Here is a 24,335-nt window from a genome sequence, read left to right as displayed (position 1 = left end):
ACAAATACAATTCATAAGTAGCAGTAAAATTCAACGTACAGGGATACAGTCGGAGGGAAAAAAATGCTGGAGTAACTCAGCGGGTCAGGCAGCATCTGTGGAGAACATGGATAGGTGATGTTTTGGGTTGGGACCCTTCAGTGTTTGTGTCTTTTTTTGTAAACCACCATCTGCAGTTCTTTATATCCACACTGAGTTGTAATCTTTTTTTTCACCCACTTTTAATCCAAAACAGACACATTTTATAAAGGCATTTGAGTTCATGAAATCTGAGTCTATGTGTGAAACTAGACGATCAGTTAGAAAGGTCAGGGCAAACGTGATCTTGGAAATTGACCCAGCATTGATAATGCCAGAGAAATGTCCTTTATGATCAATTATTCAGGCACCCTGGGCGATCAGAACTGTTTCAAACAGCTTGGATGAACTGGAATGGATCAGCTGTTTTGTAACGATCTCTCTCAATTATCAACAATCTCAATCATGTGATTCAATATTTGTTCAAATTGATTTTTTCAGTCTTGATATGAAATATATTTTATATTTGATATATATATAATAACTTTTATGATTAAAGAATACAGGTGGAAAAAGCCTCAGCAGCTGATATACTGTGTTGCAAGTGTCAAGAAATCACAATGTTAAAATCTGTCTGTGTTGGGAGGAACTGCGGATGCTGGTTTAAACCAAAGATAGACACAAAAAACTCAGCGGGACAGGCAGTATCTCTGGAGAGAAGGAACAGGGACGTTTCGGTTTGAGACCCTTCTTCACCTGCAATGTAGAAGGGCCTTGACCCGAAACGTCACCTATTCCTTCTCTCCAGGGATTGCAGTTTGACCCGCTGAGTTACTCCAGCGTTTTGTGTCTATCTTGTTAAACACTGTAAATGTTTTTGGAGGAATTTCTTTAGCCACAGGGGGATGAATCTGTGGAATTCATTGTCTGTGGAGGTCAGGTCATTCAGTATTTTTAAAGCAAGATTGACAGATTCTTGATTAGTAAGGGCATCAAGGCTTTTGGGGAGAAGATTGGCAGAACAGACTCGATGGGCCGAATAGCCTAATTCCTCTTCAGTATCTTACAGATGTATGATTAACTCCAGGTTCTTGGATTTGAAATTGTGTGTGGTGTCTGGGGGGGTACATGGAGGATGATGCTGTGTACACGGACTGTTTCATTCCCAGAGGGAATATTGATGGAGATAGGAAGATCAATCGATAGTAAACAACCTCTTTTGTGATGATGTCACGATATTGATCATGAGATCAATGGCATCTCATTGATGACAAAAAATGTCACCTGTTGCGTTTGACTCAAATTGCCCCAATGAATACCACGTAAATATTGATATTTGCATTATTATTTTGCAATTAAATACTACAATCACGGTGGCACAGTGGTAGAGTCGCTGCCTTACAGCGCCAGAGGCCTGGGTTCCATCCCGACTACGGGTGCTGTGTGTACAGAGTTTGTATTTTCTCCCCGTGACCTGCGTGGGTTTTCTCCAGGTGCTCCGGTTTCCTCCCACACCCCAAAGACATACAGGTTTGTAGATTAATTGGCTTGGTAAAATTGTAAATTGTCCCTAGTGTGTGTAGGATAGTGTTAGTGTGCGGGGATCGCTGGTCGGCATGGACTCGCGGTCTTTTTCCACGCTGTATTTGTAAACTAAACTAAAGTAAACAATCGGTATTATTTATATTTATCTCTGGTATGTTGTACCTCACAAACAAGGGACTCCCAGCACCAGTACAGCCCACCTAACCCCAGCTTATCTGCTTTACTTCCATTCGCAGCAGTCTGCTTCAGCAGTGGCGTTAGGTTTCAGCTGTGACAGTGAGTCACAAATTATTTTACTTATTTGCTAATTACCATTTATCTGATTATTGTAGAAATCCCTGGACTAATTAAATTAAAAGCATTGGACAGGCTAGATACAGAAAAATGTTCCCCGATGTTGGGGGAGTCCAGAACCAGGGGCCACACAGTTTATGAATAAGGGGTAGGCCATTTCGGACTGAGATGAGGAAAAACTTTTTCACCCAGAGAGTTGTGAATCTATGGAATTCTCTGCCACGGAAGGCAGTGGAGGCCAATTCACTGGGTGTTTTCAAGGGAGAGTTAGATTTAGCTCTGAGGGCAAATGGAATCAATGGATATGGGGAGAAAACCAGAACGGTGTACTGATTGTGGATGATCAGCCATGATCACATTGAATGGTGGTGCTGGCTCGAAGGGCTGAATGGCCTACTCCTGCACCTATTTTTTGTGTTTCTATGCTTCAATCTTTCTATTCCACAGATACGCAGTTAACAGGAATTGTTCTCGGCTGCTGTTGTGAGGCTGACCGTCTGATTCATTATCAGGAGCTGATCTGAAATACGGCAAAGCTTTTCCTCAGAAATGTTTACTGGATATCCCGGAATGAACCAGGAACTGGCACAGCAGAGTAAATCAGTTTGTGATTGGGATTTTTATTTGCTGAGTGGATTGTTTAATCACCCGAGGTAATATTACTGGAGATGAATAGATCAATCGATAGCAAACAAACTCTCTTCTGTCCGTAGAAAATTAATTGATGAACTGGCTTAAGATAATTGATCAATGAGCCTGGCTCTGAGGAAACTCCAACAGTGATGTTCTGGAGATGAGTACACTGGGTGTAATTCCAGGCAGAGTTATCCCTCTAATCTCTATTGACTTCAGTTCCATTAGTATTCTCTGGTGTCCACTGTAGCTCGATGACAAGGGATATCACTCTCACGTCTTATGTGAAAGTCAACAGAGCCCAGGATTGAACCAGGGATGATTGGAGCAAGCTATCTTGTCAGAATCCAATGTTTAAAAAAGTACTGCAGATGCTGGGAAAATCAATGCCAGACAAAAATGCTGGAGAAACTCAGCGGGTGAGGCAACATCTATGGAGCGAAGGAATAGGTGACGTTTCGGGTCGAGACCCTTCTTCAGACTGAAGATCTGTCTTGACCCGAAACGTCACCTATTCCTTCGCTCCATAGATGCTGCCACACACGCTGAGTTTCTACAGCAACTTTGTCAGAATCCAAACTCAGCATTGACAAATGCCACACAAAAAAATCATTATTTGCCCTCTCCATCAGTCACAGTGATGGAGAACCCGTGGAGTTACTCCAACACAGTTTGTTTTTTGGGGTAAACCAGCACCTGCAGTTCCTTGTGTCTAAATCAAACTGGGTGTTTCCTCCAACATTGATACTTTTTTGAATACTGTGATCATGCTGCCTGAAAGCTTCATATTTAATCCAGCTTACAATACTGATTCAACATTCATAAGATAGCAAACCAGGAGAACATTACAAATAATAAATATCAATTTACATGTTGCACCTAAGTTCCAAAGTTGGATGAATTTCTGCGCTCAGAGTTTGCCTCTCTGTGGAATGAGCATCTTACCTGACAGGGGCTCCTCGAGACTGCGCCGGTTTCAGCAGGACCGTGATTGTGGTGTCCGTCTCATTCAGAGGGGCGTCTGTGTCGTACAGAGGCATCGATGGGGCTACCGGGAGAAATCAGAGGGTGCGTAAATAGACGGAGAAAGGAAGCAAAGAGGATTGCACAAACTCAGAGTGTCAATCATTCGCCCAGTAATATTAATCTGAAGAAGGATCCCAACCCAAAACGTCACCTCTCCATGTTCTCCACAGATGCTGCCTGACCCGCTGAGTTACTCCAGCACTCTGTGAAACGTCACCTCTCCATGTTCTCCACAGATGCTGCCTGAGCCGCTGAGTTACTCCAGCACTCTGTGTTTGGATTCCAGCATCTGCAGTTCCTTGTGTCTCCAATCATTTCTTTGTCCCTTCACACTTACTTTTCACTCAGGATGCCACGTGGGTGATCCGCAGTGTCATTTGTCTGTCACTTACTGTGATTGTAACCAGTGACCATTTGCACAGCCCCACAGCTGTTGCTCCATGCTGGCTGGCTCTGAAGTGTGTTCATTATACTGACAAACCGCAGAGATGAGAAATTCACTTGCTCAGCTAGGCTGAGTTCCTGAGCCCCGGCCGCAGGGGGCAAATTCAACCTGCCCATCAGCCGCGGAAACATAGAAAGGTTTCAGGAGTAGGCCATTCAGTCCTTCGAGCCAGCACCGCCATTCAATATGATCCTGGCCGAACATGCAAAATCAGTACCCCGTTCCTGCTTTCTCCCCATATCCCTTGATTCCGTTAGCCCTAAGAGCTAAATTTAACTCTCTCTTGAAAACATCCAGTGAATCGGCCTCCACTGCTTTCTGTGGCAGAGAATTCCACAGATTCACAACTCTCTGGGTGAAAAAAGTGTTTCCTCATCTCAGTCCTAAATGGCCTACAACTTATTGTTAAACTGTGACCCCTGCTTCTGGACGCCCCCAACATGGGGAACAGTTTTTCCTGCATCTAGCCTGTCCAATCCCATAAGAATTGTATTTGTTTCTATCAGATAACCTCTCATCCTTCTAAATTCCAGTGATTAGTCCCAATGAGGTTGAGATCGGCCGCCTTACCCGGCCTAGCCACAACATTTACGGGAGATTTCAAGCACAATCTAATAATCCTGTCTGGAGTAAAGGAGGTGCCGAACCATCAGATGGTGTGATATTGAAGGTGGAATCAGGCAATATAGTTCATTCTTCACATAAAAACTTCCCCATGGCATATCATCAATTATCTCCAAGTGCATGAGTCCTCAGAAGAAAAATGAGTATTTATTGGTTTGAGATTGTAGCAACTTCTATCAGCTGAATCTGCTCATCCCACACTACACAATCCTAAATTATCTCATAATTTAATATGCTGAGAGAATGGAGCGGCTGGGCTTGTACACTCTGGAGTTTAGAAGGATGAGAGGATATCTCATTGAAAGATATAAGATTATTCAGGGTTTGGACATGCTAGAGGCAGGAAACATGTTCCCGATGTTGGGGGAGTTCAGAACCAGGGGTCACAATTTAAGAATAAGGGGTAAGCCATTTAGAAAGGAGACGAGGAAACACTTTTTCTCACAGAGAGTTGTGAGTCTGTGGAATTCTCTGCCTCAGAGGGCGGTGGAGGCCGGTTCTCTGGATGCTTTCAAGAGAGAGCTAGATAGGGGTCTTAAGGGATATGGGGAGAAGGCAGGAATGGGGTACTGATTGTGGATGATCAGCCATGATCACATTGAATGGCAGTGCTGGCTCGAAGGACTGAATGGCCTACTCCTGCACCTATTGTCTATTGTCTATTGAAAGCAAGATAATGATTGTAACTATATCACCATTTTCTACACAGGATCACCGTTTTAGAATTGTCATTAAATATTGGAGGTCATAGCTTTGATCAGATTTGGTCATAGCTGCGATCAAGCTGTAGAGAGTAGTGGACACTGCCCAGTCCATCATGGGTCCCCACCATTAAAGGGATCTACAGGAGGCGCTGCCTCAAAAAGGCAGGCAATATCATCGAGGAACCAAACCACCATGACCACGCTCTCATCTCACTGCTACCATCAGGAAGGTGAGAGAAAGAAAAGGAATTCCAGAAAGTAGCTCTAGAATAATGGAAAATTCCACGTCTACCATTGGGGAGAAATTACAGGAGCTTGAAAACCGGGGCCTCCAGGTTGAAGAACAGCAACCATCAGACTCTTTAACACAGCACAACACTGACCTCAGCAACTGTGATCTCCCATGGACTGGGTCTTTGTTTGTACAATTGACTTTGGGTTTAGACAACAGACAATAGGTGCAGGAGTAGGCCATTCGGCCCTTCGAGCCAGCACCGCATGGTCTGGCTACTGAGTATTGTATATTTATTTGTATGTTTAGCGATAACAGGCAGCACGGTGGCGCAGCGGTAGAGTTGCTGCGTCACAGCGTCAGAGACACGGGTTCGATCCAGACTACGGGTGCTGTCTGTACGGAGTTTGTACGTTCTCCCTGTAACCTGTGTTGGTTTTCACCGGGTGTCAAGTCAAGTCAAGTTTATTCGTCACGTACACATACGAGATGTGCAGTGAAATGAAAAGTGGCAATGCTCGCGGACTTTGTGCAAAAAGACAAACAAACAAACAACCAAACAAACTACAAACAGAATGGAACAAAATCACATTTTCTTTTACATAATAAATATTGTGGGCGGAAGGAAAAAAGGGAAAAAACAGCTATTTAAAAAAAAAAAGCAGTAGAGTGGTTCAGTAAAGTTAGCCCCTGGTGAGATAGGAGTTCTAATGGCCTCTGGGAAGAAACTCCTTCTCAACCTCTCCGTTCTCACAGCATGGCAATGGAGGCGTTTGCCTGACCGTAGCAGCTGGAACAGTCCGTTGCAGGGATGGAGAGCCCATGATTTTATTGGCTCTGAAGTTGCACCTCCTGGTGTATAGTTCCTGCAGGGGGGCGAGTGAAGTTCCTATAGTGCGTTCGGCCGAACGCACTACTCTCTGCAGAGCCTTCTTGTCCTGGGCAGAGCAATTCCCAAACCAGATGGTAATATTTCCGGACAAGATGCTTTCCACCGCCGCTGCGTAGAAGCACTGGAGGATCCTCGGAGACACTCCCACTCCGGTTTCCTCCCACACTCCAAAGACGTACAGGTCTTTTGGCTAATTGGCTTGGTATAAAAGTAAACTGTCCCTGGTGTGTGTAGGATAGTGTTAGTGTGCGGGAATCGCTAGTCGGCACCGACCCGGTGGGCTGAAGGGCCTGTTTCCGCGCTGTATCTCTAATCTAAACAGATGTGTAAAGCTGCAGGAAGTGCCATTGTCCTGTTGGTGGTACATGTGACAATTAGAAACTCTGGCCTGTGGATAGCGTGGTGGGTATTTGATTTATTCAGGTGCAGGTTAAGGATGTCTTTGACAAGGTCACCATTTACTGCCCGAATATGTGCTGAGTCTGACAACCTTCAAGTCTGCCCGTCAGTGCCAGGATAATTCTGGAGTTTATTAATGATTATTGGCATTAATTAGCTGTATCCAATACTTGGAAATTACTGTTTGCAAAATAGATATAATATAAGATTTTTTTGACAAAATTACAATGATTCCCAAGCAATTAATCTCAGCCAGAATGCAAATCTTGATAATCGTTTCTGACAAATTGCTCCTTATTACCTAATTTTCCTTGCTATTAACCATGCAAATATTAAAATCCCACATCAATTAGCAATCTAAGTATTGCTGAGAAGAATTATTTTGTTCTTTTTACAGCAGGAAACATTAAAAAGAATGTGATATTCACTTGAGTATCTCATAAATAATAAGTTAATACATTTCACTTGTGCGTACTGAAGTATCTCGCAGCAAGGCCTTTCGTTTCTTTGTGAATGGTGATAATCTAACGGTTCTTGTGGTTAGTTTAGTTTAGTTTAGTTTAGAGATACACTGTGGTACCAGGCCCTTCGGCCAATAGGTCCGTGCCGACCACCGATCACCCCGTACACTAGTTCTATCCCACACACTCGGGACAATTTGCAGAAGGCCATCAACCTACAAACCTGCACGTCTTTGGAATATGAGAGGAAACCGGAGCACCTGGAGAAGACCCGGGGAGAACGTACAAACACCGTACAGACAGCACCCGTGGTCAGGATCGAACCCGGGTCTCTGGCACTGTGAGGCAGCAACTCTACCGCTGCACCACCATGCCATATGATCACTGGCCACACCACCTTGGCCCGGGTCTGAAGCTGTTTACGGAGTTGCGAGTTGCGGTGAGCTTTCCACAGATATCACGTTGATATCTGGAAACTCATTGCCTGTTGATGAAATGCTTGCTCCAGTACACTGTCAGCCTCTGCAACCTGTTTCCTTGACTTCAATTGATGGAAGTTGAGAGGCATCGATCAAGTTGATGCAATAATATAACATATCGCTGCAACCTAAGGCAATGAGTTTCTTGGCAACGTTATTTCTTGCAAGAAACCAGCTTAGAGATCTGCTACCTGAACACTGTAAACATATCCAGCCTCTAACTAATAGACCTTAGCTCACTCATCCTCTCCCACCAAACAACTGATGCTGGAGAAACTCAGCGGGTGAGGCAGCATCTATGGAGCGAAGGAAAAAGGAGACGTTTCTGGTCGAGACCCTTCTTCAGACTGATGTGGGGGGGGGGGGGGGGCGGGAAGAAGAAAGGAAAAGGCGGAGACAGTAGGCTGTGGGAGAGCTGGGAAGGGGAGGGGAAAGAAGGAGAAAGCAGGGTCTACCTGAAATTGGAGAAGTCAATGTTAATACCGCTGGGGTGTAAACTGCCCAAGCGAAATATGAGGTGCTGCTCCTCCTATTTGCAGTGGAACTCACTCTGGCCATGGAGGGGGCCCAGGACAGAAAGGTCAGCGTGGCCAGAGTGGTCCCATCTCTCCACGTGGAGCGTACCTGAGATTTTTGTGGTGATGTGGTTGGTGATGGGGAGCCCGAAGCCTTTCACGGTGCTGGCTCTGATGGTGAATGAGTACGTGGTGCCCGGGTAAAGCCCAACAAACAAGTGGTGCGTCTCGTTCCGCTGCTTGAACACTCGTCCTCTCTGGCTCGAGAGTTCCACATTCGGGTCAAAGGATCCAGCAGCCTTGTAGGTTATCTGAAGAGAGATTTTAAAAAAAGCCACCATTATCAACTGCAGACCATTCGAATAAAAGCCCGGGAATGATCAATTTGGTGTTCGGCGGTAGTCAAACAAGCTGGAGAAACTCAGCGGGTGAGGCAGCGTCTATGGAGCGATGGAATAGGCAACGTTTCGGATCGTTTATTAAATTAGAAGTTGATTGGTCGAAACAGGAGAGGAGGGGCATATATATTTTTTGGCAAAAATTGTTGAAAACCACTATTAATTTTTAATAGTGTCCTGGGTCACCTCCGTGGCCAGAGTGAGTCCCACTGCAAATTGGAAGAGCAGCACCTCGTATTTCACTTGGGTAGTTTACACCCCAGCGGTATGAACATTGACTTCTCCAATTTCAGGTAGTCCCTGCTTTCTCTCTCCTTCCCAGCTCTCCCACAGCCCACTGTCCCCACCTCTTCCTTCCTTCTTGCTGCCCCCCCCCCCCCCCCCCACATCAGTCTGATGAAGGGTCTTGACCCGAAACGTCACCTATTCCTTCGCTCCATAGATGCTGCCTCACCCGCTGTGTTTCTCCAGCATTTTTGTCCAACTTCCTATCCATATGTTTGTTTTGTGAATAAAAAATGTGCTGGTTCACACGTCAAGTAAAAAATAATGTTTAAGAAAGAACTGCAGATGCTGGAAAAATCGAAGGTAGACAAAAATGCTGGAGAAACTCAGCGGGGCAGAGAATTCCACAGACTCACAACTCTCTGTGAGAAAAAGTGTTTCCTCGTCTCCGTTCTAAATGGCTTACACCTTATTCTTAAACTGTGGCCCCTGGTTCTGGACTCCCCCAACATCGGGAACATGTTTCCTGCCTCTGGCGTGTCCAAGCCCTTAACAATTTTATATGTTTCAATCTTATATGTTTCAAAATCTCGGCTAGAGCAGCTTCACTTGTGGCTGAAGAGACCAACGCAGGAGTGACAGTCTCTCCAGCATCTGCAGTTCTTTCTTAAACAATTTGTTGCGCGAGGCATTCAGAAGCAATGGCGGCAGTTGTGTTATTTTATTCATCGGCTCCACGATTCACACAGAGAAATGTGATTGCCCGTGAATGAGCCGTCTACAGACACCACTCACAATGGAGCTCCAAACATTCACGCATTGAAAGGTTCCCTATGATTTATTCAATATTTCCAAGCTTGCTACTGTCTGTATCTAATCACCGGTAGCAGTCACAAGTCAACTATATACTCCCCTGCTCATTACTTGCCTCTCAAATAACAAAAAATAATATCTATGTATTAATTTATGAATAAAGCAGACTGTTCTTCATTCTTGTACACTTCCATATTCCAATTTCAATAGACAATAGAATATAGACAATAGGTGTAGGAGTAGGCCATTCGGCCCTTCGAGCCAGCACCGCCATTCAATGTGATCATGGCTGATCATCCCCAATCACTACCCCTTTCCTGCCTTCTCCCCATATCCCCTGACTCCGCTATCTTTAAGAGCCCTATCGAGCTCTCTCTTGAAAGTATCCAGAGAACCGGCCTGCACCACCCTCTGAGGCAGAGAATTCCACAGACTCGCAACTCTCTGTGAGAAAAAGTGTTTCCTCGTCTCCGTTCTAAATGGCTTACTCCTTATTCTTAAACTGTAGCCCCTGGTTCTGGACTCCCCCAACATCGGGAACATGTTTCCTGCCTCTAGCGTGTCCAAACCCTTAGCAATCTTATATGTTTCAATGAGATACCCTCTCATCCTTCTAAATCCATTTATTGATGAATGAAACAACAAATCAAGCAGCAGATTTAACATATCACTCCCATAAAATCTCCACTTATAATCTTTCCATTCGATGTTATGATATAATCACCTTTAAGCACATTTTTACTCAAAATCAATCGAGGTGTAACAAGATTATACGCTGTTTGAAACCTGGAATTACTGTTAAAAAAATGTTAGGTCCCCCCTATATCCTGTGAAGTTGGAGGAGTGATGATATTCTATTGGTAATGCATGCAGGAAACCATTGAAAGATGCGCAAACATCATTAGGATTCATATTATCAAAAATCCTAGTGCTACAGTCGCAGCAAGAGTAGTGTGTGTGTGTATGTGAAATATATTTACTGCTTCTGCTGCAGTTGAATTTCAAGTCTCATGAGCTGAATATTTATTTCTTGGTGACAGGATATCATGGCATTATATCTGACCTGCAGCACATGCGAAAGGCACTGTTATATTAAGAGGTAACGTGACGTTCGAGAGAGTGGATGGAAAATCTCAGAGCCTGCAACAAATGCTTTCATTTGTCCATCAATATTTATGAAATAAGCACGAAGGCACTATCACGAAAGTATAAATTATAATGTGACTGTATGTCGGTAATGTGGACCCGTTTTTGTGAAAAGGGAATTCACGACTTATTCATCAGTGGGCGACCATAAATGTCACCCTCATTCATGGCGGTACTTGAACAGAAATGCCAAAGCACCTATAAATGATGGGGTCTCTTACAAGGAGTACATGTATGAAATATTATTGTGCAAAGAATATTATTTGTTTTTCTGAAGACAAAGTCAAGTTCAATATCGTTTGGTTCTGTCTATTTCTCGCTTTGTTTCCTTCCAAATGTTTTCTCATTTTTCATAAAACTGTATATTATTCAAAATGATCGACGAGACAATGAAACATATTGTTAATAGCCTTATTTAGAGTATTATTCCAATCCACGTTCCCTGTCTACAAAGGTCAAGTTCTGAGCTTTTCTCTCTAAGTTGAAACACATCAACATGTTTTGGCCGTCGAGGTCTGTGGTGAAAGGGCTGTTCTGAGTTGAATTTCAATGTCTAGTAGATGAGCAATATCGACAGTATATTATGAGGAAATTGGGATCTGAGGGCATGGAATGGAGGTCAGGAGATGACTTCTTTATAAGATCTAAAGAATCATAGTTAAATAGCACAGAAAAAGGCTGTTTGGCCCATCACATCCATGCCGACCAAGATGTCTATCTGAGCTAGACCCATTTGCCTGCATTTGGCCCATCTCCCTTTTAAACCCTTCCCATCAAAATATCCGGTATGTACATTTTGGGCTCAATGTGCTTCATAATTCAATATTTCTGGAGTTTCCAGTAATTTTGTCTCTTGTGTTTTGTTTAGAGCAGAATAGAAAGAGCATTCTTCTACACCATCAACATCCCTGTCTTAATATGAAAGCTAACCCAGCAGAGAATAAGCAAGGGAAGAGAAGGAAAATATCCCTGACCTTTACATCACACAGTCAACACTAAACCACAAGGGAATACGATTATCATGAACTTTAAACAAAGCCTTTTGCTCGAACACCTTTTGTCCCACAGTTACCGGTAAGTTTATATATTTATAATAACTCATGAAATCAAACCCCATCAATATATTTCTCCTGAAGAAGAAAATCACAAATTTCTAGTTGTACTTCTAATAATATAACTGCCGTGTGTATTTTAGAAAGTACTTTCAAAATGTCATTGCACATCCGAGTTTCAACAGCGTCAGAACCTTTTGTTACTCGGGGACTGAAGATGATTAAAGGAATTAACTTTATTCAGAACTAATCTCAAGGGCATCTTTCCTGATGGGGAGTAAGTCGATGATCCACATGAATCATTTCCACATATAAATATCTTACTTAACTACTCATCGGGGCACGGCGTGTGCTTAACAATAATCCCGATTTAATTAGTTTCATCATCTTGGATAATGCCAGGGACCCAGCTCTGAGAGTGATAGATGCCATCAATTAGCAGTCAGCGTTCAAAGTTTTCAATCTTCCTCCAACTGCAATTATAAGGTTTCAAATGGGGTGGGAGATTGCGACCTTCGCGTGGTCCGCCCTGTTTCGACGAATGCGTTCAACCCGACGTGCACCATCAAATAAGATCAAATAGAACGAGTTGTTCTTCAACCTCAGCCTGTGAATGCGGAGCCGGACAACAGACAGCCAACCATGTCATCTCTGGGTGCCCGCTCTACCACCCACTAAATGGAGCTGTGTCAGGGCCTGGCAGACATTGACGCCAACAGAAACAACAACCTGGCTGCTCAACACCCGGCTCGAGATCGAACTATTCCTTTGTTTTTGTTTCATTCGCAAGAAGAAGAATGTTTCAAAGAAGCACAAGAGGGAGATTGATCGATGGCCATTCGTTGATTTACCTCATAGAGAGTGATGATCCCGTTGGTTTCGTTTGGTGGCTTCCATTGGAGATAGATCTTCTCTTCAAATGGACCTCCTTGAATCGATTCCATGGGCACCAGACCTGGGACTGTCGGGCAGAATGCAACAAGAACATTTAGTTTAGCTTAGAAACAAGGGACTGCAGATGCTGGGTAACACATGAAAAGGTCCAGAGTGCTGGAGTAACTCAGCGGGTCAGGCTGCATCTGTGTGTGTGTGTGTGTGTGTGTGTGTGTGTGTGTGTGTGTGTGTGTGTGTGTGTGTGTGTGTGTGTGTGTGTGTGTGTGTGTGAGAGTGTGTGTGAGTGTGAGTGTGAGTGTGTGTGTGTGTGTGTGTGTGTGTGTGTGTGTGTGTGTGTGTGTGTGTGTGTGTGTGTGTGTGTGTGTGTGTGTGTGTGTGTGTGTGTGTGTGTGTGTGTGTGTGTGTGTGCATGGTTAAGAGGAACAGATATAGTTGACTATCAGGCTTCAGTAGGTACCCACAGTGCATGAGTGCCTTGCTGTTTACGACCCAGTGTTGATCGACAGTAAGTGGATGGTAACCAGTTGCAGCGAGCGTCTGCTTGGCCGCAGCTGAAATGGCTGAATACTTTGATACGATGTCAGTCCAATGGTGACAAGTGGACGGGAGGCTGAGATTTGTCTTTAATTTATTCAAACGCTTGCTAATTAAATTGACATTACACCACATAGTGTTAAATTATTCATGGCATTTATACCGTTTGGGAAAAAAACTATAATTAAAAGGCTGACGACTAATAAATAAACCAATGACAACTTGGAAATAAAAACTGACCTACGGCTGGACAGAAAGTCAGAAAGACTTATTGGCCGTGACACGCTGTTGACAAATAGAGCGCGTTAGATTGTTAGGTGATGTAGAGTTGGAGCCACCTGTCACAGTTACACTAGGCAAGCATTTAATTGACTATTTCATTGCGTTTCCATCTTGCATGCTTCATCTGCAGGGCTGACATAAGGATGACGTACTGGGACTGAGGAGGACTGTTTAAGGGCCTGTCCCACTTACGTGATTTTTTTCGGCGACTTGCCCGGCACCCGTCGTTAGTCGCATCAGGTCGCCGGAAATTTCAACGTGTTGAAAATCCAGCGGCGACCAGAATAAGGTACGACTCTTTGGGAGACTACTCACAACCATACAGGAGTCACGAGTCGACATTAGTGTGCGGGGATCGCTGGTCGGCACGGGACTCGGTGGGCTGAAGGGCCTGTTTCCACGCTGAATCTCTACACAAAACAAAAGGCGGGATGGCGTACAGAGCAAGCCTTTCAGTGGCCACCCCTCAACTTGTGCCAAGGTCCACCGGTTCCTCTTCCCAAACTCACCACGGAGGTTCAGGGTGCGACGTGAGGGGGCAGTGTGTGCCTCATCGCTCTGTGATGCGACCCACCATGCTGGGAGTCATTGGAAGGGATGTCTATTGACTGGAGTTGTTGATCGACAGCTTTGCAGCCCAGAGTGTATTTAAACAAGGAAATTGCCTCCGCCTCATGCGGCAAATGATGAATCAAGAAATAATTATGTTTTGGAATTACTAATGCGTGAGCAATTTCATCTGCACAAAATGCACCACTTAAATAATTTACATGAAATATTTATAATATAAATAAAGCACACAGAGTGCTGGAGTAACTCAGTGGGTCAGGCAGCATCTGTGGAGAACATGGATAGGTGACGTTTCACAGAGTGCTGGAGTAACTCAGTGGGTCAGGCAGCATCTGTGTAGACATGTATGTGACGTTTACAGAGTTCTGGCGAAATCAGCGGGTCAGGCAGCATCTATGGAGCGAAGGAAATAGGCAACGTTTCGGGACGAAACCCATAAGGGTTTCGGCCCGAAACGTTGCCTATTTCCAGAAGGATTTCGGCCCGAAACGTTGCCTATTTCCTTAGCTCCGTGGGTCAGGCAGCATCTGTGGAGAACATGGATAGGTGACGTTTCACAGAGTGCTGGAGTAACTCAGCGGGTCAGGCAGCATCTGTGGAGAACATGGATAGGTGACGTTTCACAGAGTGCTGGAGTAACTCAGCGGATCAGGCAGCATCTGTGGAGAACATGGATAGGTGACGTTTCTGGTGTCTTCTTCAGACTGTTTGGGGGAAGGGTGGGGGGAGGGAGAAAGTTGGGAGAGAGGGGGGGCAGGACATTGCCAGGACATCGCCTGCTTTCTGCTTCCTGCTTTCACCGCCTCCCTATTGCCTCTAAAAAACAGTCTGAAGAAGTGTCTCAATCCTATCCCATGTTCTCCAGAGATGCTGCCTGACCTGCCGAGGTACTCCAGCACTTTGTGTCTTTTTTTGTAAACCAGCATCTGCAGGTCCTAGTTTCAACAAAAGCACCCTTATAGTAGGTCTGCCACATCAGTAAAGTCACGGCTGTCTAAGTGTTTAATAACCGCATAAATAGGACAACATGAATCTCTGATTTATAGTCTCTGGCGTTGCAGGAAATACAGAGTATGTTGATTTAGCTCAAGGAGATACGATGCTTCAAACCAGTTAATATTTCTGTTTTAAATTAAAGTTATTTATCAGGATTTTGACTGTCACTTTCCTTTGGAGTAATATTAAATAAAATTTGAAGATCTATAATCAGACGGCTGGTAACCAGAAAACACCGCTGTTCATTGTTATTTATGTGTGAGAGCGGGCGATTTATCACTGATACATGAGTGAGTGTACAGAAGATACAGATGTATGTGCATGAATAATGCCAACTTAATTGAAAAGACAAAACTCAGGAAATGTGCAAATCAATGATCACGAAAAGTATCTCATCATCTGTTGCCTCTTTGAGGAAAAACAAAGAAATTCTGTAATGCAAATTAATGTTTAGAGACACAAGGAACTGTAGATGGAAAAGACACAGAGTGCTGGAGTAACTCAACGGGTCAGGCAGCATCTGTGGAGAACATGGATAGGTGATGTTTCACAGAGTGCTGGAGTAACTCAACGGGTCAGGCAGCATCTGTGGAGAACATGGATAGGTGATGTTTCACAGAGTGCTGGAGTAACTCAACGGGTCAGGCAGCATCTGTGGAGAACATGGATAGGTGACGTTTCGGGGTGAGACCCTTCTTCAGACAGATTGTAGGGGGAGGGGGGGGGGAGAAAACTGAGAGGAGGGGCAGGACAAAGACTGGTGACATTCGGCAGGTTAGAGGTGAGTTCAAAACATGAGTTCTAAACTGCAATAGATTCCAATTGTAATTTTTTTACTGGAGTCAAAGAGTCACACAGCACAGAAACAGGCCCTTCGGCCCAACTCGTTCATGCTGTGCAAGATGCCCAAACTAATCTAGTCTGGTCCAAGTAGAAGTTTGCCTGTGTTTGCCCTAAAGAACCTGGCCCGGGACCGAAGATGTCCTGGTTGGGTTGCTCCTGGGCCTGGCCAAGCTGGCCATCCACGTGTCACGGCAATGGGCGGAAGAGGGCTCTGCCCGAGCCAGCTGCCCGCCCCTTTTCCGGGGTTACGTCCGTGCCCAGGTGGTGTTAGAGAGGGACTACGGGCTGTCCACGGGCACCCTGGGGGATTTCCAGGACCACTGCGCTCCGCAGGGGGTGGAATGCATCCTGGACAAGGATTGTAATATAGTTGTGTTTAAGAAGGAACTGCAGGTGCTGGAAAATCGAAGGTAGACAAAAATGCTGGTGAAACTCAGCGGGTGAGGCAGCATCTATGGAGCAAAGGAATAGGTGACGTTTCGAGTCGGGACCCTTCTTCAGACTGATGTGGGGGTGGGGGAGCGGGAAGAAGAAAGGAAGAGGCGGTGACAGTGGGCTGTGGGAGAGCTGGGAAGAGGAGGGGAAGGAGGGAGAAAGCAGGGACTACCTGAAATTGGAGAAGTCAATGTTATTACCGCTGGGGTGTAAACTACCCAAGCGAAATATGAGGTGCTGCTCCTCCAATTTGCAGTGGGACTCACTCTGGCCATGGAGGAGGCCCAGGACAGAAAGGTCGGATTCGGAATGGGAGGGGGAGTTGAAGTGCTGAGCCACCGGGAGATCAGGTTGGTTGTTGGGAACTGAGCGGAGGTGTTGGGCGAAGATTGTGTAATAGTTTATCGTCTGTTGTGTATTATGATGGTGAGTCCTGTTTTGTTTTTTACTGTATATATTATTTTAATATTTTAATATCCCGGCCCTAAATTTTAAAATCTATTTTGTTCCTTCTCCATGAGTGTTGGTGGTACTTAAAGGAAACATTATGTGGCCAATATGATCGTCAGGGGTCACAGAGGCCTGGTGTTGAATGTTATCGGAAATGAGTGGACGTTGTGCAGAAAGACCTCCTCTCCTCGTGGGGGGAGAAATGTAATCGGACCTCCCACCCGCAGAGAACGGCAAATGGGCAAATTTGGAACAATATCACATAAGCTTAAGGACTCTCGGAAAGGGGAAAAATGGCGGGAAATCAAAAGAAGGCAACATTTTAAAACATCAGCAGCAAATGGATCAGGAAGAGTTATTGATCTCCACAAAGACTGCATAGCCATGCTGGGTGCCACGGTGATGAGGCTGATAGAGCTGCTGCCTCATAGCACCAGGGTCCTGGGTCCGATCCTGACCTCGGCTGCTGTCTGTGTGGAGTTTGCACGTTCTCCCCGTGACCGTGTGTGGGTTTCCTCTGGGTGCTCCGGTTTCCTCCCACATCCCAAAGACGTGCAGGTTTATAGGCTAAAAAATTGTCCCTCTGTAAATTGTCCCTAGTGTGTAGGGAAAGTGGGATAGCATAGAACTAGGGTGAACAGGTGATCGCTGGTTGGTGCAGACTAGGTGGGCCGAAGGGCCTGCTTCCATGTTGTATCTTTATAACAAAACGAAGCCTAAAACTTAACACTATAATGAAAGGGATAAAAGATAATCACACATCTTGTGTGCTGAGTTATGGAGCTGATATGCCCACAATGTTTGCAATCACAGCCATTAATTACTGTAATGTGTGTATTTCCCATTATGACCACCACTGCCTGCCCCATGCCATTAATTTGCAGTGTTTCAATATCCAGTACAGTCTTTGCAGCCTTCAGTAACTACACTGTAAACCTCAGTTGCTACCTCTCTACACGCTAAGATTAATCCAGTATAACAATCTAATTTCAGGGTGAAAGCACAGGCTCTTACCCAGAGTTGGAGAATTAAGAAGACATCGGTTTAAGGCGAGAGGGGGGGAAAGATTGAATTGAAACTTGAGGGGCAACATTTTCAATCAGATGGTGGTGGGTGTATGGAATGAGCTGCCAAATGTAGGCTACATTTAAACACTTAAAGACACTTGGACAGGTACCTGCATAGGAAAGATTTTGAGAGACATGGGCCAAACACAAATAAATGCGACTAGCTTAGTTGGGGCATCTTGGACTAGCATGGATGAGTTGGGCTGAAGGGCCTAGTTTCTGTGCTGTACAACTCAACACTAAATCACAATCGCATTCTTTGGCAGTTCAGAACCCAGAACTTGAACTCTGTAATCTGCCAGATGTAGAAACAAGGAACTGCTGATACCGATTTACAAAAAAAAGACACTAAGTGCTGGAGGAACTCAGCGGATCAAGCAGCTTCTGTGGAGAGAAATAACCAATTAAGCTTTAGGTTGATAGCCTTCCTCAAACTGGACAAGGGTCTTGACCTGAAACACTGTCTGTCCATTCCCTCCACAGATGCTGCCTGACCCATATCTGAGGAAGGATGTGCTGGCTCTGGAGAGGGTACAGAGGAGGATTACAAGAATGATCCCAGGAATGAGTGGGTTAACATATGATGAGCGTTTGACGGCACTGGGCCTGAACTCGCTGGAGTTTAGAAGGATGAGGGGGCACCTCATTGAAACTTGCTGAATAGTGAAAGGCCCGGATAGAGTGGATGTGGAGAGGATGTTTCCACTAGTGGGAGAGTCTAGGACCAGAGGTCACAGCCTCAGAATTAAAGGACGTTCTTTAATTTTAAGGAGATGAGGAGGAATTTCTAGTCAGAGGGTGGTGAATCTGTAGAATTCTTTGCAACAAAAGGCTGTGGAGGCCAAGTAAATGGGTAGATTTAAGGCAGAGATAGATAAATTCTTGATTAGTGCGGGTGTCAGAAGTTATGGGGAGAAGCCAGGAGAATGGGGTTAGGAAGGAGAGATAGATCAGCCATGATTGAATGGTGTAGACTTGATGGGCCGAATGGCCTAATTCTACTCCTATCACTTATGTTTTTATGACCCGCTGAGTTCCCCCAGCACTTTGAGATTTCACTCATATTGCTGACTTGGTAAATTACTTTATTTGTCACATGTACTGAGGTACAGTGAAATACATTTATGTACAGGGTTCAGTACAAATATCACTATGCAGTGACTAGTGGGGTGCCCCAAGGCTCGGTGCTGGGACCCCAGTTATTTACAAGATATATGAATGATGTAGACGAGGGAATTAAATGTGACATCTCCAAGTTTGCTGATGACACAAAGTCACTGAAAGTAAGCATGCAGGTACAGCAGGCAGTGAAGAAAGCTAATGGCATGTGGGCCTTCATTGCAAGAGGATTTGAGTTTAGGAGCAAGGAGGTCCTACTGCAGTTGTACAGGACACTGGTGAGACCGCACCTGGAGTACTGTGTGCAGTTTTGGTCTCCTAACTTGAAGAAGCCATTGAGGGAGTGCAGCGTAGGTTCACCAGGTTAATTCCCGGGATGGCGGGGCTGCCATATGATGTAAGAATGGATCGACTGGCCTTGTATTCACTGCAAGTTAGAAGGATGAGAGGGACTCTTATAGAGACATGTAAAATTCTTAAGGGATTGGACAGGTTAGATGCAGGAAAAATGTTCTCGATGTTGGGGGAGTCCAAAACCAGGGGTCACAGTTTAAGAATAAGCGGTAGGCAATTTTGGACTGAGATGAGGAAAAACTTTTTCACCCAGAGAGTTGTGAATCTGTGGAATTCTCTGCCACAGAAGGCAGTGGAGGCCAATTCACTGGATGTTTTCAAGAGAGTTAGATTTAGCTCTTAGGGTTAACTGAATCGAGGGATATGGGAAGAAAGCAGGAACGGGGTACTGATTTTGGATGATCAGCCATGATCATATTGGATGGCGGTGCTGGCTTGAAGGGCCGAATGGCCTACTCCTGCACCTATTTTCAATGTTTCTATGGTCTATACATAAGCGCTTAGTTACATCTTAGATAAGCATCTCAGATACAGTACAGGTGCATCGCAGTCGTGCACTGAGCCAGTGTGCAGAAACTTAGTGAAACTAGTTCCACTGAACAAATATCTGCAAATATTTGCTTGAACCTTTCAGCTTGACAGTGAAATATTACATTTTGGAAAATGTTAGACTAACATGATTAGAATATTTGAATGCAATATTGTGAGTTGATTCGCTAGGACATTTGAAATGATTTTCTTCAGCTCATCTGACATAATGCGATTGGTACACCTCATAGTAAACAGGTGACTGTATTCATTAGCTCTCTCTCTCTCTCTCTCTCTTCACCATCTGCATATCTGGAGCTTTTGGCATCTGCTAACTGTATTATCAAGAGTCAAGCGTGTTATATCGTTGTACGGCCCTAAACGGAACAGTGACATTCTTTCTTGCAGCAGGCCAGCAGGTCCGTAAACAAAGTCCTCATTAGATAACAGATTGGTGTATGAAGTATTAAGGCTGGAAACAGATAGAGGAAGAAGATGGGGAGCTCAGCTACACAGCCAGGACATCAAGCATGGAGCGGCTGGGCTTGTACACTCTGGAGTTTAGAAGGATGTGAGGAGATCTTATTGAAACATATAAGATTATTAAGGGTTCAGAGACAGGAAACATGTTCTGGCAACATCCTTGTGACTTCTACAATTTCCAAAAGAGAACGCATAAATATTATTTCCCAATCAGGTTCTTTGTTTAGATTCCCTTTCCTCGCTGTTTGTTTGGGTTGTACAATTTGGGACAGAACCTATTTGGGGACAGATGGTGACTTGTGGAGAATGTTTGTTGCCGTAGGAATGATGGATATAATGGGAAGCTAATGGGAGATAAAATAAAGCTGGGATCCAATGCTGTGAGAGGCTTCATGTAGAACACAGCCATCATTAAATCGTAGGCATGCTAAGCTAATGTGAGCTGACCATTAGGCAGCTAACTTGCTGTGTTTGAATTATACAGCATCAGTAAAACGCTCAAGACTTGACTCATGCATACAGGAATATCTTTATTAATATTATATTGACCCCGCACCGATGGCCGGTAACAGAGAAGGCAAACTCCGTTAGGTGCCCCTGGCTGCCAGTCACTTAGGATGCAGTTCTTTTTTTCTGTCAATTTCCCCATCTTTACAGTTCATGTGAAAACCTCTCTCGCACCAGCTGTAAAATACTGGCCTTAGGTTCCTCGATTCTGACTGGTTTCCACCTACTCCACTGTCCGAGAGTTAGATTTAGCTCTTAGGGCTAATGGAATCAGGGAATATGGGGAAAAAGCAGGAACAGGGTACTGATTTTGGATGATCAGCCATGTTTAAGAAAGAACTGCAGATGCTGGAGAAATCGAAGGTAGACAAAAATGCTGGAGAAACTCAGCGGGTGAGGCAACATCTATGGAGCGAAGGAATAGGTGATGTTTCGGGTCCTTCGCTCCATAGATGCTGCATCGCCCGCTGAGTTCCTCCAGCATTTTTGTCTACCTTCGATTTTTCCAACATCTGCAGTTCCTTCATTACTGAAGATGGAGCACCTTGGTCAGTCAGCATGGTGAGGTATTTCCGGTGCTGTGTGGCCCTATCACTCTAATCTTGACACTAAGTTATAATATTTGCTAATGTGACTTTAAACATCCCAACAAAGATCACAGCTAACATCTCTACACAAGCATCCGTTATGTCTGAAGAAGGGTTACATGCTTGGAACATGCAGAGGAAAGGCTTCGAGGGATTTGGGCTAAATGTGGGCAATTAGGACTAGCTTAGATGGAGCATATAGGTCAGCATGGACGAGTTGGGCCGAAGGGCCTGTTTCATGCTGTGTGTCTCTGCGACCCTTATTGGCCTGTCCCACTTACGTGATTTTTTTCGGCGACTTGCTGGCACCCGTCATAGTCGCAGCAGGTGTCCGAAAATGTTCCACATGTTGAAAATCCAGCGGCGACCAGAACAAGGTACGACTCTTTGGGCGACTACTCACGACCATACAGGCTTCACCCCGCGACGTGTCTCCAGGGCGTCGCTTGTATGGTCGTGAGTAATCGTCCAAGGAGTCGTTGCATCTTTCTGGTCACCGCTGGATTTTCAACACGTTGAACATTTTCGGCGACCTATGTTGGGTGCTGGCGGCCACCAAAAAAGTCCCGTAAGTGGGACAGGCCCTTTAGTAAGAGTTTAATTGTTCCGTTTCAGACACATGGAACAGTTACACATCTTTGTGTCTCGAGCATCTGATCAAGGTCCATGCTGCGTAGGTACGGTAATGTTTCAATTATTCAGGCACTCACCATCCTCCTCTGTCTGTATCACGATCTCATCGCTGACTTTCCTTCCCTCCGGGTTGGTGAGAGCGAGTCGCAGCTTGACGGTGGTGTAGGGTTGCAACCCGCGCAGCGTGTAGTGAGACGACGTCTGCATCAGCTCCTCCGCCGTGTACTCGCGCAGTCCCAGCACGTACTGGTACAGCACCGTCAGGTTGTAGCTGTGGCAGCGGGTGACCACGTAACCAAAGGGCTCCCAGTGAATGGTCAGCTGGCGAGAACGCACGTCGACAACCTCCACCGTCTGAGGTCCATGGACGGGATCTGGGGAGAGGAACGGTCATGATGTACGGCAGCAAGAAGCATGGATGGAACATAGAACGGTGCAGCACGGGAACACGCCCTGATCCCACAATGTCTGTGCCCAACGTCAAGTCAAGACCGACTCTTGTCTTTGCTGAAGATAGACACATAATATTGGAGTACGTCAGCACGTCAGGCAGCATCTCTGGAGAGATGGATGGGTGATGTTTCAGGTAGGGACTATAACCAATCCATGTTCTCCACAGATGCTGCCTGACCCGCTGAGTTACTCCAGCACTGTGTGAAACGTCACCTATCCATGTTCTCCACAGATGCTGCCTGACCTGCTGAGTTACTCCAGCACTCTGTGAAACATCACCTATCCATGTTCTCCACAGATGCTGCCTGACCCGCTGAGTTACTCCAGCACTCTGTGAAACATCACCTATCCATGTTCTCCACAGATGCTGCCTGACCCGCTGAGTTATGGTGCAGCAGCATCTATGGAGCTAAGGAAATAGGCAACGTTTCGGGCCGAAACCTTTCTGGAAATAGGCAACGTTTCGGGCTGAAACCCGGAAGGGTTTCGGCCCGAAACGTTGCCAATTTCCTTAGCTCCATAGATGCTGCTGCACCCGCTGAGTTACTCCAGCACTCTGTGAAACGTCACCTATCCATGTTCTCCACAGATGCTGCCTGACCCGCTGAGTTACTCCAGCATTTTGTGTCTATTTTATTTATTTATTTATTTAACCTTTATTTAACCAGGATAAGTCTCATTGAGATTTAAAATCTCTTTTACAAGAGAGTCCTGGCCAAGACAGGCAGCAGCACAGTTCCACAGTTACAGACAATAATTTAAAAAAACAACAGAGAACATATAAATAGAGTCACAGTCAGATTCAAATTCAGCAGGGGTGTTAAAATTAACAGCAGACTCAGCAGAGCCTGGGCCTGGGTTAGGTTGAACATTCCCTGAAATCATATTTGTAAAACAAACAGACACAGTTAAGCGGCCTTTTCACGGGGCGAGTTGACGCAAGATGTCACCAGAGTGAAGAGGTCGTGGTCCAGCACGAGTCTCGCACGATATAACGGCAGTAGATAAAGAGTTCCCACGGTACTCGGCATTTCTGTTATTTGTGCGAGTGAACTTGTCCGTTTCCCGAGCTTTCCCGTTAAATCTTGAATGAACATCGTGAACTACACGTGACACAAATGATGTAACTTTTTTTTTCACACACTATATATATCCTCCCTTGGTTGAATTGGCTCATTTGGAGACATGTTTTACTGTGTATGTGGGAGACACAGATGGACTGAGCACAGCACCTCGGTCTTACTGTGTGTGGGAGAGGGGGAGAAAGAGACGTACACTCACAGAGGCAGAGTCTCTCAGCCTGTGTAAGAGGGAGGGAGAGAGAGAGAGAGGCACACACAAGGTGGATGTGAAATCTCACCTGCCTGTTTCAGTGACAGACACCCGCCGTCAGTAAATGAAGACACGTGTGCTGCCATCTTGGATTTTTGCCACAGAAGATGTCGAGACGGTGCAGGTTTGGAATTCCTCCCACACCACACGAAAGCCAGACCGGCCCGGTCAGCACCGGCGAGGCAGTAAGGGGGGGGGGGGGGGGGGGGGGGGCTGTTCTGGATGCAGGTGTTAAAGTCCAGAAAGATTTTCTCCCCTCTTTTGGTGCGCTAGTTTCATGGCAGGTTGCCAGCCACAGTTGTGGGAGCTCGGCAGTTAGTTGATAAGACTGCTCGCAGTCCTAAAACAAGCAGAAACTTTTAAAATA

At 45.3% G+C, this 24,335-nt stretch overlaps 1 protein-coding gene across 3 annotated transcripts in view; it reads right to left on the bottom strand.

The window, feature by feature from the left end:
• Window positions 1-24,335, bottom strand: part of ptprt (protein tyrosine phosphatase receptor type T) — a 588,177-nt gene that overhangs the window by 179,014 nt on the left and 384,828 nt on the right. For all 3 annotated transcript variants that reach the window (XM_033041307.1, XM_033041304.1, XM_033041305.1), the window contains exons 8-11: window positions 22,261-22,557; window positions 12,753-12,862; window positions 8,377-8,578; window positions 3,436-3,538 (exon numbers count right to left, since the gene is read on the bottom strand). In XM_033041307.1, the coding sequence (XP_032897198.1) occupies window positions 3,436-3,538; window positions 8,377-8,578; window positions 12,753-12,862; window positions 22,261-22,557 (712 nt within the window). The remainder of the gene's footprint in view (window positions 1-3,435; window positions 3,539-8,376; window positions 8,579-12,752; window positions 12,863-22,260; window positions 22,558-24,335) is intronic.

Source organism: Amblyraja radiata, chromosome 23 (genome assembly GCF_010909765.2).
Source record: "Amblyraja radiata isolate CabotCenter1 chromosome 23, sAmbRad1.1.pri, whole genome shotgun sequence".
Lineage (NCBI taxonomy): Eukaryota > Metazoa > Chordata > Chondrichthyes > Rajiformes > Rajidae > Amblyraja > Amblyraja radiata.
Note: the sequence above shows the minus strand (reverse complement) of the source record. Positions and strands in the feature narration are given on the sequence as shown.